The sequence below is a fragment of the Enhydra lutris genome, unplaced genomic scaffold (genome assembly GCF_002288905.1).
Source record: "Enhydra lutris kenyoni isolate GAN:26980312 unplaced genomic scaffold, ASM228890v2 scaffoldscaffold42, whole genome shotgun sequence".
NCBI lineage: Eukaryota > Metazoa > Chordata > Mammalia > Carnivora > Mustelidae > Enhydra > Enhydra lutris.
The window spans coordinates 17,109,053-17,125,711 of NW_019154126.1; the positions used below are offsets into that span (position 1 = coordinate 17,109,053).

At 34.8% G+C, this 16,659-nt stretch overlaps 1 protein-coding gene across 4 annotated transcripts in view; it reads right to left on the bottom strand.

The window, feature by feature from the left end:
* LOC111155593 (cullin 2) overlaps positions 1-16,659 on the bottom strand; it is a 104,288-nt gene that overhangs the window by 18,417 nt on the left and 69,212 nt on the right. For all 4 annotated transcript variants that reach the window (XM_022515844.1, XM_022515845.1, XM_022515846.1 and 1 more), the window contains 5 exons: positions 9,038-9,134; positions 8,834-8,944; positions 5,810-5,972; positions 2,589-2,713; positions 599-706 (listed from right to left, as the gene is read on the bottom strand). In XM_022515844.1, the coding sequence (XP_022371552.1) occupies positions 599-706; positions 2,589-2,713; positions 5,810-5,972; positions 8,834-8,944; positions 9,038-9,134 (604 nt within the window). The remainder of the gene's footprint in view (positions 1-598; positions 707-2,588; positions 2,714-5,809; positions 5,973-8,833; positions 8,945-9,037; positions 9,135-16,659) is intronic.

Here is a 16,659-nt window from a genome sequence, read left to right on the forward strand (position 1 = left end):
TAATCTGTATATCTAAAAGTTACTGTCTTTCACAAAACACAGCATTCTGATGGTAGTGTGTTCCTGTTTTCATATTTAATGCAGGTTAAATTTCTAACTTTATCCCTCATAATAATTATATAAAAAATTGTATATATTGTTCCTACCGAAAGATAGTCTCTATAATTCATTACTGGTATCTGAACACAGATAAAATAAGACTACATTTTTAAAAATCTTACAATAACCATGTAAAAAATTTATTTTAAAGTATACCAAAATCCAAAAATTTAGAAAACATATTTTTTTTTCAAATATTATTCAGTATAGTACCTTAGTATTATATTTAAAGGAAAAACCAGCACTAAGGAATATTAAAGTTATACAAGCATTTTTTTTAGAAGATACTAATTTATTAGCAATTCCCCCTACGTAGCATACTCATGGGAAATTCAATTCCCATATAATTCAAGCATTCAATTTAATCACTCAGTTATTAATCTAAAAGTTGTATTTCTATTTTGACTTTGTCTAGATTAGAAATCATATACCCAATTAGGAGCCCTCATTCTGAAACTGCCTAAAGAAAACTGTATGTATTTATGTATTAAAAAGTTACCTTATCCAATGCACTCATAAAGTGCTGATCACCATTTAAAACAGTGTTGATAAGTTGAACAAATTTACCATGTACTTCCAAAACTGACTCCACAAATAGTGTTGGCATCTAAAAATATGAAATACAAAGTACAAGATCACCTTTTAAGAAGTTCAAGGATAAAATGAGGCTTACTAAAAAATTGTTTATGTGTGGGGCGCCTGGGTGGCTCAGTGGGTTAAGCCTCTGCCTTCGGCTCAGGTCATGATCTCAGGGTCCTGGGATCGAGTACTGCATCGGGCTCTCTGCTCAGTGGGGAGCCTGCTTCCTTCCCCCTCTCTCTCTCTGCCTGCCTCTCTGCCTACTTGTGATCTCTGACTGTCAAATAAATAAATAAAATCTTTAAAAAAAAATTGTTTATGTGTAAAGTTTTCCCCAAATTAATGTTACACACACACACACACACGCACACACACACAAACCCTCAAAAATGTTTTTAGCTAAGATGACCTGGAAAATCTAAAACTTTAATATTGAAATTAGTCTGTCATTCAACATGAGAAATGCAGGACTGGAGTTGTTCTGCCAGAAGAACCCACTAAAAACACTCCTCTCTACTGGAACACCGTATCTTCAGGCTAACAAGATACAGCCTCTGAACGAACTGCCAGGCCTACCACTTTCACAGAGGATTACATACACCAAAACTGCCTTCAAAGCTACTGAAGGCTGAGAGTGAAAGAAGAGTTAAAAAGCCAGAGTCTGAGAAAACAGAGATCCTTGACCTAAGCAGTACAATTCTCCCACATGTCAGAGGTAAGAAGTATCTAGCAGTGCAAAAGTGAGTTTTTGAACTTAATGGAGGGAACTTTGTCATAAAATTATTTGAGTCTATTACAGATGTATTCTCTTACACGTCCACCCCCTGTCCTTGACACCACGCCCTATGCCTCTTTGCTCAGTATCATTTAGCACCCTAAACCTAAAAGACTAATAACATAAACTAATGGTTTTATTTATGCATTACTGTGGCAGAACATAAAATCACTGAAGTGATCAGCATTTAATAAATGCTCCTGAACAATGATGTCCATATAGAAATTACTGAAATGAAGAGCCAAAGCTCTACTTCAGGAAGAGAAGTAACATTTCACGTCATGTCTATCTTACTGGTTAAGCCATCACTAAAGTAATAACAAAGAAGGTGATACAGCAAGACTTGACGATAGTAACACATTTCGAGAGGAAAGACACTTTGCTGTAAATAGTCATTTAATTGGCAGGGAACTCTTCAGAAAGATGAGTATGAGGGACATGAGGATCACTGCTGGATATTGTGGGTAGCAAGCATATATTTAGGGAAGATTGTTTTAATCTAAATTGTTTCCTGGGCTACCAAATTTGGAGCATATATAAAGAAAGCAAATTGTAACTTGTCTGTATAACCACCGATTAATACCATTACCACTACAATTATTAATGCCAATTACATAGAAACACAATCATTTAGAAACAGCAAACATATTTTTCTGTGAGAAGTTACTTAACAACTGCCCAATGAACACATCAATATGACTAAGAGAAAGCCTATTTCATTCAATGATTTCCTAATAATGTGGTAATTCCAGAATGAGGCCAACTACAGGTTTAAAACATTTTAATAAAGGTATTTCACTTGCTGGGGTGCCTAGGTGGCTCAGTGAGTTAAAGCCTCTGCCTTCGGCTCAGATCATGATCCCAGGATCCTGGGATCAAGCCCCACATCAGCTCTCTGCTCAGTTGGGAGCCTGCTTCCCCCTCTCTCTGTCTCTGCCTGCCTCTCTGCCTACTTCTCTGATCTCTGTCTGTCAAATAAATAAACAAAACCTTAAAACAAACACACAAACAAAAAAAGATGTTTCATTTGCTATCATGGCACGATTTTTCTGGCATTGTTGAAAACAGTAAAGTCAAGAAAAATTCCATTATAATCTGATTAAGAGAAAAATATCCAGTTCCTTATATCACTTACATTTTCCTGAGTAAGATTACTGGTTGCTCTAAGGCCCTCATCATGGATATGATTTTGCAGCTCCTGAATCATATGAGGTAAACCAGTGGACACAGCACGAAGTAACACATACATATTTGCCATGTCTGAAGAGAAAAAGAAGTTTGATTATTAAATTTCCAAAGAGTTCAAAAAATATTTTAATGTATTTGGTAATATATGGTTCAAAATGCAGAATTACAAGAGAATGCAAAGAAAGGGCCCTACACCCATCTCCCGACCATCAACAGGAAAGCAATATTACAGTTAATAACATTTCAAAGATGTTTCACACACATTCAAACAAATATAGTCTTCCCTCTGCCTTTTTACACTAATAGTGTAGCATATTTTGTGTATTATTTGCAACTGCAGAACAAAACATTTTAACTGAAAGATCTTTTTATGTCATCATATAAAGGTAATTTTACAACTGCCTTAGCACCTCCATTATATGGCTATATTAAAATTTCTTAAATATTGATGCAAATTTGTTTTTTTCCAATCCTTGGTATTACAATATTACAATTAATAATCCTGTATATGGACAAAGATATCTGTGGATAGATTCCTGGAAGTGGGACTACTGTGTCAAGAGCTTCATCTTATAGACAGATCCTTATAAAACAGCTCCCAATAATAGGAAGTTCTCTTGCCAACAACATGTAATCAAACATTTTGATCTTTCCCATTGAGAAATGAAAATGATGTCTCAATGCAATGCTTTTTAAACTTCTTATTGAAATATAACAATACACAAAAAGTGTACAAACTATAAGTATATATCTCAATGAATTATCACAAGTGAACACATACATACCCACGTCATCACTGCACAGAGTAAGAAAGAGACATTTCCCACACCTAAATGTTCCTTTCATACCTCTTCCCAATCACTATTCCTCTTGCTCTTCTACACAGGTAATCATTATAATGATTACCAACCAACAGATTAGTTTTGCCTGTTTTGAACTACTTATAAAAATGGAATCAATCATACAATTCCTTCATGTTTGGTTTCTTTTGTTGAACATGTTTATAAGGCTCACCTGCATTTTGTATGTAGCTATAATTGTTCATTTTCACTTCTCTAATAATATTCTATTATAGGAGTATACTGTACTTTATTTTACTGTTATTGGATATTTGAGTTCTTTCTGGTTTGGAACTAATACAAATAATACTGCTATAGACACTCTTGCACCTTTTTGTATATATTTGCATGTAGTTTGGGCAGGGCATTAGGTATCTGGAATTGGAACGGCTGGATCAGAAGATATGTATACATTCAACATTAAGAGTCAATGTCAGTTTTCAAAGTAGTTGCATCAACTTATACTCTGAGTCCACAGTATATAACAACTTTTTACTAGTCTACACACTTCACAACACTAATTATATTCGGTCTTTTAAATTTTATATCAAAATGTGAGTACTGGTATCTTAGTGCAGCTTTTAATTCACATTCTCCTATTTTAATAAGATTGAGGGCCTTTGTATATGTTTACTGGCCACTTGGATATCCTCTATTCTGCAGTACCTATTCAAATTTCTTGACCATTTTGTATTTTGGACATAAACCTTTTTCAGTGATTGCAAATATATTACCCTATGATTGTCTTCTGAATGGTCTTTTAATGATCCAAAAGTTGTTTTTTTGTTTTTAAATGCAGTCCACTTGATCAATCTTTCCCTTTGTGGTCAGTGCTTTTTGTGTCTCATTTAAAATATCTTTCCTTAATTCAAGGTCATGAAGTTACTCTCCTATATTATCTTCTCAGAGTGTTACTGTTTTACATGTAGGTCAAAAGCCTAAAATGTATTGATTGATTCTGTATATGGTGTCTGAGGTAGAGATCAGATTTTACTTTCTCTCAAGAGAACATCCAATAGACTCAGCATTATACTAAAAAGACTTACCTTTCACCCACTGCTCTACTGTGTCACCTTGGTCTCAAATCAAGTACCTATTATGCACGGGTTATTTATAGGCTATTTTATTCCATTGGTCTATTTGTTTACCCTTGCACCAATGTCTCATTGTCCTAATTACTGTGGTTTTATCGTAAGTCATGCCATCCTGCAAAGTCTTCCCATGATAGTCTTCAAGATCGTCTTGATTTTTCTTAGTCTAAGAGTTTAACTTTCAGAATTAAAACAAACGAAAAACCACTTTAGTTTTGAGTAGATTCTTCTGGATCTATAAATCAATGCTACTTTCAATTCAACAATGTTTCATTTTCTGTGTAGGTCTTGCAAGTATCTTGTTACATTTACTCCCTGTTATTTGAAAATTTTTAGTGCTATTTTCTCCTTTAAAAAAAAAAAAAAAATTCAGGCGCCTGGTTGGCTCAGTGGGTTAAACCTCTGCTTTTGGTTCAGGTCATGGTCTCAGGGTCCTGGGACTGAGTCCCACCTTGGGCTCTCTGCTCAGCAGGGAGCCTACATCCCCACCCCACCCCCAATCTCTCTCTGCCTGCCTCTCTGCCTACTTGTGATCTCTCTCTCTCTCTCTGTCAAATAAATAAATAAATAAATAAAATCTTAAAAAAAAAAATTCCATTTTGGAAAGCTGGGTGGCTCAGCAGGTTAAGTGTCTGCCTTAGGCTCAGGCCATGATCTCACGTAGAGCCCCGCATCCGGCTCCTTGCTCAGCAGGGAGACTGCTTCTCCCTTTGCCTGCTGCTCCCCTACCTGTGCTCTCTCTGACAAATAAATAAATAAAATCTTTAAAAAAACAAGTTCCATTCTTTTACTGCTTATAACTAGTATCTCACTATGTCTTTGTTTTGTATTTTCTTCTATTCTGAACGAGATTGAGTATCTGCACATATTTAAAATGTTTATTTCCTTTTCAAGGGTGCCTGGGTGGCTCAGCTGGTTAAAATGTGTATTTCCTTTTCATCTTTGTTTTCCTGCTATTTAGTAGAAACTCTTAATATATTAAGGAAATTAGGCCTTGTGATATGTAAAAATGTACAAACACTTTTTTCTAGTTTTTCTTTTGACTTTGGAATACACTTTGAAAACATACCTTCCCAAAAACAGTCTTTTAAAACAGATTATTAAGAATTGATAAAAAGGCATATTGAATATTTTAGACTAGTACTAAAAATGTTTGAAATCTAAGAAAGCTTGGAGATGTGTAGAAAGTGGATTTATAATTTAATTTCTATTCGTACTCACTGTTTCATATCACATACCATTTTTTTTCTCTTGTCGGATGATATTATGACATTCTGCATGTAAGAACTGTAAGTGGTCTGCTACCATTCGTTGCTGACATTCATGAATCACTTTAGTATATGAACTTGGATGCAAATATTTTCGACATCGAATTTCTTCATCTTTTAATCTACCTAGAACCTTTAGAAATATATTTTTACAGTCAGCAACTATTATGAGGAAAAACCTGTAATACCAGTAAGTAACTTAGATAGCCTAATTTTAATGGTTCAATTAAAGATGGCCAGGTAACAAATAAGGATTATATAACCAATTTAAACCCACATTCCATAAATCATTTTAAATTTTATTTAGGCTATTAGTTATCACCTACATTTTACCAAAATCTCATGAACATGAACTCAAGTTAAGTGGCCTGCATTTTGTCTTCATTTAATAACCTTGATCATGCTATTATATAGGTAACCTAACATGCAACAGTAAAAATGGGTAAAAATTATTAAAAAACCAGAACAGGTGGTCACTTTATGAATATTTAACTATCAAACTAAAAAACAGTTTACATCAACTGGATTAAGTAGATTGATCTAATTATTTTATGTTGGTTCCTTGTCTCATAAAATGTCAATGTAAACAGTATGTACATGATAATTATCAAATTAAAGATTTCATAAACATTTTTTAAAGTCAATTATATTTAGTCATAGTTAAATATGTCAATTAAGAGCTTTAGTAAAGCTTATCCTACATAAGAAACACTGGGCTACCAATAAAACACTGATTAATATTAACAAGAACAAGCTAATGAAGATAACAGCTAGAGAATCTGGCTAATTTCTACCTCAAAACAAAACAACATTCACAATAAAAACCAGCTAGTATAGCACATATACATACAAATGTTTAGACTTGGAAAAGGTTCTGCAATTTGAAGCTATGTAACTAGATTTTCTGAACTCAAATGGTCCCAGAGAACTATGCACAGTTAAGCCTTGGAGAATACTGCCGAGTTTGCGGGGGCATAAGAAGGTAATACTGGAAAGGAAGGTGATGTTGAAAGGGGAAATAATACATCATTCCTGGTTACCTCTCAGATACCTTTTGATGAAAATGAGGCAAAGACTGAAGAGAAACTCACTGTCCTATCTTTCCTACTACACTCCCCTGTGGTGCCAGTAGTCTAGGACAAAGTCACAAAAACCAAAGGCAGGCAAGAAGGTATCTGGACTATAATATGTTCAGTGCATATTTAATCAACTAAGAAAGTAATTTTTGTCAAAAACTTTTGCTTTTGAAAGAAAAACATCCCTTAAAAGGATTATGCCTATTAGTCATTTACGGATTTAATGTTTATGGATTAACTAAATGCAACAGGAATTAGAGTGGGGAGGTGATGGAGGATGAGAAAAGGAAAAAAATTAATGATAATGGAAGGGGACGGGTACATATCAAAAGAAAGGTAGACAAGAGTGGAGTGTCTCAATGCGGGGCTTCAAAGAGCTATAAAAGCACTTACAGCTGGGGAGAAAAGGCTGAAACTACAGGTAAAATAGAGAACGAGAAGTAGGAAGACTACATTAGTCTGTTAATTAAATGAACTACGCTTACAAATGCTATTTCCCAAACATAATTTCCAGTGGCCTTCATTTTAACAGTTTGAGATATAATTTATTTATTGTAGAATTTACCCACTTAAAAATATAATTCAATGGTTTGGGGTATATTACATTATTAGTGTTTTTAAAATTATGGTAAAATATATGTAACATAAAATATGCCATTTTAACCATTTTTGAGTGTGTGATTCGGTTGCATTAATTATACTCATAATGTTGTGCAACTGTCTATTTCTAAAACTTTTTCATCACACCCAAAAAGAACTCTGTAACCATTACACAATAATTCCTCATTCTCTCCTCCCAATAACTTCTTGTCTTTACCTATTCTAGATATTCCATATTCTAGAGAGAAATTCCATGTAAGTGGAATATATAATACTTTTGTCAAGGGCCTCTTTTTGAGAGCCAAATATAACAAGGAGTGTGTGTGTGTGTGTGTGTGTGTGTGTGTGTGTGTGTATTACTGATAATCCATGTGCACTTTTCAGGACTGGATCTAGAACCTTTAACAAGAGTCTAAGAAGCAAAAAGGCTTAAAGCTAAGAGCCACTGACCTGGTATAACCTGTACTTAATAGATGGAGAAAAATGTCCTAGAAGGCTTAACTCGAGGTCCTAGAGCTAATCAGTGACAACAGCAGAAAAGAATTAAAACAACTCAGACTTCTAGATCTGGGTTTTGTGGAATCTGTAACAATGTACTGTTATCTCTTGACCTGTGATCTATGGAGGCCATTCTACAGCTATTCCACTTGAAATACATTATCTTCTTGGCTAAACAAACTAACAAAAATCATTGTATAATAAAATGCCTGGAATTCAATATTGTAAATGAAAAAACCTGGCTAAAAATTTAATACATCTTATACGATGACTGACTTTATAACACAATTATTTCTTTACTAAAAAAAAAGTATACATGGAATTTTTAAATAGTAATCAATATGTGTTGGTTTAAGGAGTAATTAAAATTTCTTGTGGAGGTTTTTCTCAGTCTTCCAAAAACTGAACAGACCAAAACAGTAACCTACCAAGTATTCAGAATTATTAAATTTTTCCTTCCATTTTAAAGAAGGAAAGATAAAAACCCAAACACCTAGCCTCTATGCTAAACACAGATATAATTTATTCTTTTGCCAAGAATGTGAGCATTAATTTTAAAGACAAGCCAATCAAGTAATCAGGATTTATCAAGAAGCATCAACCATGATGAAAATTGGATAGAACTTTTTCCCATGGAGAATGCCATAGCAAGAACAATGACTTATCAATAGGTACTGCATATTAACTATAATTCAGAGTAATGATCAAATAAAAGAAACCTTTTCCACCAAAAAAATGTATTACCTAAGAAAATAAATGTTAAATAAAATCATGTCTTATATATGAGATGATGCAGTTAGCGTAATATGTTCTTTCTTACCTTTTCCATATACTGTGAACAGTTTGATTCTTGTAATAAATTTGAAGCTTCTTGTTTGTAATACTCTCCTGTTTCAGTCAGAAAGGGAGACTCAAAGATTTCCTGATAAAACTAAATAAATCAATTAAAATCACATTTAAAAAATTAGAACAGGTAGTTTAAGAAATTAGAGGTCTGATTATGTTTTTAAAGGAGGCTTTTTACCTTTAAGGGGAATTTTTTCTTATACTGTTCAACATGAACAAAGGAGTTAATAACCCCATGGATTACTTTCTGGTTTGGGTCTTCTCCACCACGATCACTGGAACAAGATACAACAAAAAAAAATATTGAGAATACAAATTATCTATGGAAAAATACCAAAGTATGCCAAAATACGGCTGCTTATTCTACTAATCTAATCAAATTACAAAGCATTTTAAAGGTCAATGCATGCTTGATGCTTAAAAATAATTTTTCATATCAGAGCTGAATTAATACTTATGATAGTTAACATATTATATGTCATTTCAATAAATAATAGCTTTGACTGTTACACTGATACATTTGGTTATATTGACACTAGAATGATACTTATTTAATTTTAGAGTAGACACGAGTCCAGTAAGTTAAGAATATCTGAATTTCATTTACCAAAACTCTATTATTAGATGATTTGGTCTGAGAATTCAGTCTGAACCACTTTAATCTAACAGTATATTCCTCAAAGGTACACTTTATATATTATCACTCACTGAAGGGACTAATACCTGTTGTTCTTTAAGAGATCTGCTAGAGCCACTGAGCTGCTTCCCACTCAAACACGAAGGTATTTTTCTTTTTAGAAATTTAATGAGATATGTTTCTGTATTGCAAAGGAACCTAAAATCATCTCAATTATTCATGTGACATTCGGTAAGTCCTACTTAGCCAAGGCACTATGAGTAACGCAAGTTTTAATCACTATAAGAAATGTACCTGAGTATCAGGCTTTCTAATTACAGAAAGAGGAAAATGAAATAGAAAAAAAGTTTGCCTAAAGCTACTATCTGGCCCCAAGCTGGGAATTTCTGACTCCAGTACTAATGCTCTAATCAAACCACTATGCAGTTGTTAACCTTCCTACTGGCAATCTTTCATCTCATTAAAAAAATTTTTTTTTCTCTGAATTAATGATTATTTTACAAAAAGAGCAACAAGAAGTATATTATCACTATTCCATAGTAAAAACTTCTTGTTCTTTATAGGTAGGATACAGACTTTCTAACATTGTCCCTCCTTGCCTCCATATCATTCCTCAATTATCTGGATAGCCTGGAGAAAGTTTTTTGTACATGAATTAATATGGGTATAGTAATTCTGTATACAGAATCTCAGATACAAAGTCTACATTTTGATATTACTAATAAAAACAATGAGTTTCGGGATGCCTGGGTGGCTCAGTCGATTAAGCCACTGCCTTTGGCTCAGGTCATGATCCCAGGGTCCTGGGATCGAGTCCCACATTGGGCTCCTTGCTCGGGGGGAGCCTGTTTCTCTCTCTGCCTCTGCCTGCCACTCTGCCTGCTTGTGGTCGCTCTCTCTCTCTCTCTCTCTCTGACAAATAAGTAAATAAATAAATAAAATCTTAAAAAAACAAACAAACAATGAGTTTCTCTAAGGCCACAAAGAGTGAGCTCATTTCCTCTACTCATCTTCTATTAGTTCCTTCCTAAACCCAAATTAAATCTAGTGAAATAATGATCTAACCGATCTTATCTATTTGAAACACATTGGGTTTTTTTTCCCCCTTTCAACTTCGCAGGATCAAATAAAAATCAGTCAAGAATGGGAAACATGTGAATATTTGGAAAATCAGGTTACCTAGAATTCTTTTTTCTTTTTAATTTTATTTACTTGACAGAGAGAGACATGGCGAGAGAGGGAACACAAAGAGGGGGAGTGGGAGAGAAGCAGGCCCCCCACCAAAGAGGGAGCCCGACACAGGGCTCAACCCCAGGACCTCAGGATCACGACCTGACCCGAAGGCAAACACCCAATGACTGAGCCACCCAGGTACCCCTAGAATTCTTTTCATTACCAAATCCTATTCTTGTTGCTCAGCACCAGGAAAACTTCCATTCTTGATATTCTCAACACACCTGCCATTTGTTTCTGATCCCAAAAGGCCCAGATAAGCTGGAATCAGGGAACATACTGTCTAAAAGAAACAATGATATTCCCAGTGTTTAAATAACTAAGCTGTCCTCCCTAAAAAGTTAACAACTGCAGAAGTACTGCGGCATAATTATTCAATCACTACATATTTTTATAACTGCATAAAAACATTATAAATATACAGCATTTCTACTGGACTGACAGATAATGAAAATAAACCGTGAAATGATGTTGTTAGAAATATACAAAAGCACTGACTAAATTGGTCATCTGAATAAACTCTAATTTCATCTAAGAACAGAGGTCCCAAGAGATAAACCTTGAGAAAAGAATATAAAGAATTTTTAGAAATATGGTTTATTATTTGATCCTAACAGGACTGTGTGGAAAATGCCTAGAGCAATCATAATGAAACTGCCAATATAATGAAACCACTTAGCTGGGATGATGGGGACTAACAGGAATATTTAGCATAGACCTTAAGGCCAGGATTTTGGAGCCAGACTGTGTGGGTCTGAGCTCTGGCTGCATTAATATGTCACCTTGGGCAAGCATTTCTTAACCTCTTGGTACTCAGATTTCCTCTTCTGTAAAGTGGGGATAATAAAAGTACCTAAACCTCATGGTTGCAAGGATGTGGTAAAGACTAAGCATAATCGGGGCGCCTGGGTGGCTCAGTGGGTTAAGGCCTCTGCTTTTGGCTCGGGTTGTGATCTCAGGGTCCTGGGATCGAGCCCCACGTAGGGCTCTCTGCTCGGCGGGGAGCCTGCTTCCTCCTCTCTCTCTCTCTGCCTGCATCTCTGCCTACTTGTGATCTCTATCTGTCAAGTAAATAAATAAAATCTTTAAAAAAAAAAAAAAAGACTAAGCATAATCCAAGAAAGCATGTAACACGGTCCCTGGTACCTGAGTAAACAATAAACATCACCTATTATTTTTAAGTACTGACAGGAGAAAAATGGAACCACTTTTAATTATTACAGAGGAGAATAAAGCAAGAGACCAAAAGAGACCACAATCACTGATTGGGACTTTAAAATCAAGGCTTTTAAAGAAAACTAAATGAGCTGTTAATTCAAATAGCAGACCGGATTTGTGATAGTCATCAAAAGTTAGGCTGGAACTCTGAAAAGTCCTGATACTGGTATATGACAATGGGCAACTTAATCTTTTAGTGAAACCTTCCTTTCCCCTTATGTTTAAAATGAGACTAGGGTTTCAGCAAACTAAATGCAGTCTCCTGCTCCCACTCTAAATCTGAGAAATGACAAGAAGGATACTTTTTAACACCCCAATGTTGGCAGTAGCCCTTGGACTTAAAGAAACTGAAAAAGATAGAAAGAAGACTGAATAATGTAGGAAAATAAAACGACACACCAAAGTACACAAGACTTTGTGACAAGGAGAGGGTGGGAAGAGAGTGGAGGCAGACAGGCAGAGAAGTGGCAGGGGCTACAAGCTGGATGGCACACAAAGGATGACCAAACCCACTAGGTCATTAGGAGCACAAGCCAGGCTGTCAAGTGAGGCGCCCAGCAGCAGCTGTGTCTGCGTCCCCACTGGAGCAGTAAGTGGTGCGTGAGAGATAGTGAAGCCCAAGAGGAGGGAGACCTCTGCTACCAGACCACTTGCTGCAGCCCTCACTGGAGAAAACCTCCTACTCACCCCTGTTCCCACACCAGGAAGGCATTGGGAAATCATGGGAATGGTTTCCCCTAGGACTGGCAAGATTGCATAAGAGCAAGATTGCTGAGTGGTAAAGAAACAGGCGTTCTCAGACTGTTTGTGGAAGAACAAGCACTTCAGAGGGCAAACTGGCAAAATTCTAAATGCACATACTTTATAACTCCAAACAAACATCTGCATTTTGTGCACAAAAAAAGCAAGAGTTATATTAGTGGTAAAACTGTAAACAAACAAATATACTCTGAGAAGAGCTTAATCAAATGAGGTGGAACCATATCAAATATTAAGTAACAATTTAAAAAGCATGTACTATGCACTAACAGAAAAATTATCAAGATATATAACTGAATAAACAAAGAAGTTAGTGAGCGTATCATTTATGACTGTCTGAAGTTACAAAAAAAGTCACATGAAAAAAGAAAATGATCTCTGTATTGTACTTATGTCGTATGTAAACATAAAAATTCATAGGAATGGGTTTGTAAAGACAGTTAACCAAATAGTAACAGGGATTACCTCCAGATAGAGAAGGACTGAGGAAAGAATCTGGTTCATTCAAAGTTTTTCAAGAAAGCATTTATGTGTCACTTGTGTATTTAAAACTAAGTTTTTCAGGGTGCCTGGGTGGCTCAGTGGGTTAAAGCCTCTGCCTTTGGCTCAGGTCATGATCCCAGGGTCCTGGGATCGAGCCCCGCATCGGGCTGCTCGCTGGGGAGCCTGCTTCCCTTCCTCTCTCTCTGCCTGCCTCTCTGCCTACTTGTGATCTCTGTCTGTCAAATAAATAAATAAAATCTTAAAAAAAAATAAAACTAAGTTTTTCATTAAGTAGCTAATAATAAGGTCTGGGGAAGAAAATGTACAAGGTAAGTCTGGAACATCCTGACACACTAGACAGCAAGGAAGATAGCAAGTATGACTAAAGTCATATGAAAAAGACCATGAGCCAACTAAACAAAGAAAGGCAATTTAAACTTTGATAAAACAATGAATAGAAATGAATCAAATGTATTTAAATCTATAAGTTCATCAGAATATAATGGAGAAAAAAAGCTAGTTAGTCATTTTCTGAGGATAACAGCAAACCAACTTGTTACCTCGACAAGTAAGTAAAGGAAAGAAACAAGCAGTTATTTTATCCTTCCTATATAACCAATGGGTGACCAAATATTATTCCAGGTAAAAATGAAAATTAAATGGCAGAATTAAAATGATAGTTTTACAAACCACAATAAACAAAAAGATGTTGGTATTCAACATCAGCGGCTGCTTACATCCAAAAAAGTGAAAAAACAGATAATATGGAAGAATATCTACAGTTTTGCCAGAGGGACCAATGAGTCTGAGTAAGCCTCTGGGCTACCAATTTGCAGAAATACAGAGGACAAAGGAACATATTTAAATGTGTCTCATGCAAATCAGCAAAATTCAGAGGATGGGAAAGTCTAAAAGATCAAAGGGCCAGGGTTCACCAACAAAGTAAAAGGAGGGAAAAAGGACAGAAAAGCAACCTGTTGATTAAAAGACATATGAAGTTCTTTTGGATAGACAAGACTAAAAACTCGTACAGAATCTGGGAATATACACATAGGTGATAAAACCGTAAGAAAAAGAAAAACGGTATTGCCTTAAAAGTCAGGATAGTGGTAAACTTTTGGAGAAAGGAAAGGGATGGGACACAGGCAAAGATTTCAGGGGTGGCTGACATGGTTCTATTACTTGACTTGGGTGTAAGAACAAGAATATTTACCTTATAATAATTCATTAGGTTGTACAATTGTATAATTATGTTGTATAGTTTTCTCTATTTTATATTTTATACTAAAAAAGTTAAACACACACACCAAAATCTCCAAAAGTACAAAGAAAACTGATATAACAATATTAGTATGTGCTACAATTAAAAAAAAAAAAAAAGAGTACAAGATGGACAAAAATAATAAAAAGCAATAAAAATAACTATGGAAATACCAATTTTGATATTTATTCAACAATAGAGATGTGAAACAAAACCAACAACTGCAAAGAAAAAAGTTAATAAATCTAAAAATAAGCTGGGAAATTTAAAAACCTATCCCTCAGGAATTGAGAGATAGAAGAGTAAAGACTACGAAACTAGACTTTATCTATAAAGACTGTAGAATGAAATGACATCTCATGAAATCTCCAACGTCTATACAATTTAGAAATAGAATAACAATCACATGGATATATCAGAGAAAACACAAATCAGCCACAGCAGCCTATGTTACAGAGTGTTCCAAATTCAAAGGGGAAGAAATAATTTCATTTTAATTTCTATTTTTGTTCAAAGAGTACTCAAACTAGAAAGTTAACTACAGAATTACTGGAAAGCATAATTTTGAATCCTTTTAACATTAAAAATACAGTGTTTTCAATAGTATCCTTAAGTATCTAATCAATGCCTTTTACCAGCATTTAAAAATATATCTATTTTGAAAAAATATATATATATATTTTGTTCATTTTTATAATTGCATATATCCAGTTTTAATTTTAAAGATTTATTTATTAATTGAGAGAGGGAGGGGGACCATGAGCAGGTGAGGTACAGGAGGGGAGAGAAAGTGGGAAAGAGACTCTCAAGCAGACTTCAAGCTGAGCACAGAGCCCCACATTGGGCTTGAGCCCACGACCCTGAGATCATGACTTGAGCTGAAATCAAGAGTTGGAAACCGAATGGACTGAGCCACCCAGATGCCCCTCCAATTTTAATTTTAAGTAAAATTAAAGTTCTTGCAGAAAATTTATACCACAATATTTATGTTTCCAATTATTTGGTTATGCCTGCCTTTTTATGTATCACTGAAAATATTCAAATCTTACATTGTGACATTTAGATATATGAAGTTACAATTTTTATTTATTAAAATTATAAACAACTTTAGATTGTTATTGCACTGAAAGTCCCAGTTGGCAATTCTACTATATTAATGTAAGTTAGCATATGAATAAAATTACTTTTATCTTCTTTTTAAAATTTTTTTAAATTTTTTTATTTTTTAAAGATTTTATTTATTTGACAGAGCGAGATCACAAGTAGGCAGAGAGGCAGGCAGAGAGAGAGAGAGGAGGAAGCAGGCTCTCTGCCGGGCAGAGAGCCCGATGAGGGGCTCAATCCCAGGACCCTGAGATCATGACCTGAGCCGAAGGCAGAGGCTTAACCCACTCAACCACCCAGGCCCCAAAATCACTTTTATCTTTCCAAGTGAAATAAACACTGAAAAATACGCAGATATACAATCTATGGTTACATCAGGTGTTTTCTTCCTTATATAAGAACACTTTACTTAAGGAATATCAATTATATTTTGTGTGTACAGATTTTGTGTTACCATGAAAAAAATTTTTAACCACTGTTTCACTGAACCTCTTAACAACAACAACAAAAAAATTGTAACATACATTCCACTTGTAAATCTATTATTTCTCTAAAACACTTTTTTTCAAAATGCATGAAACTGGGATTATTTCTATAGTGTTTACATATTTCAAGAGAAGCCATCTTTTACAAGAACACAACTAAGCAAAAAGAGACCAGTCCTAGTTTATAACTTAAAAAGCAGATGATCTATGATCTTTAAGTTAACAATGACCTCCTCCTTTTCTCCCTTTACATCATTTTACATCGCTGTTTTTTCTGTGTTCTTTTAGGACTTCTTCTTGTCTTTCCCGCAGAAATCCCACTGCACCCAATTACAACTTTTCTCCAAAAGACATGAAATCCTAACTGTAGTTTGCTAAGTATTTCAGCATTCATGTTCCACAAGAATTATCACTTAGTGGAAGATACTGATTTCAAAAGGAAAAATCCTCCATTAGCCTGACAGTTAACTTTACTTCTTTAAAGGCTGAAATAGCCTTCAATCTTTTGAAATCCTCCAAGAAGGTACCCCGGGGATGGGAATCTTTATATATTTCTCTTACAATAAGGAAATATAAGATAGTTCTGTATGTATGATCATATAAAAAATGATATAGGTGAC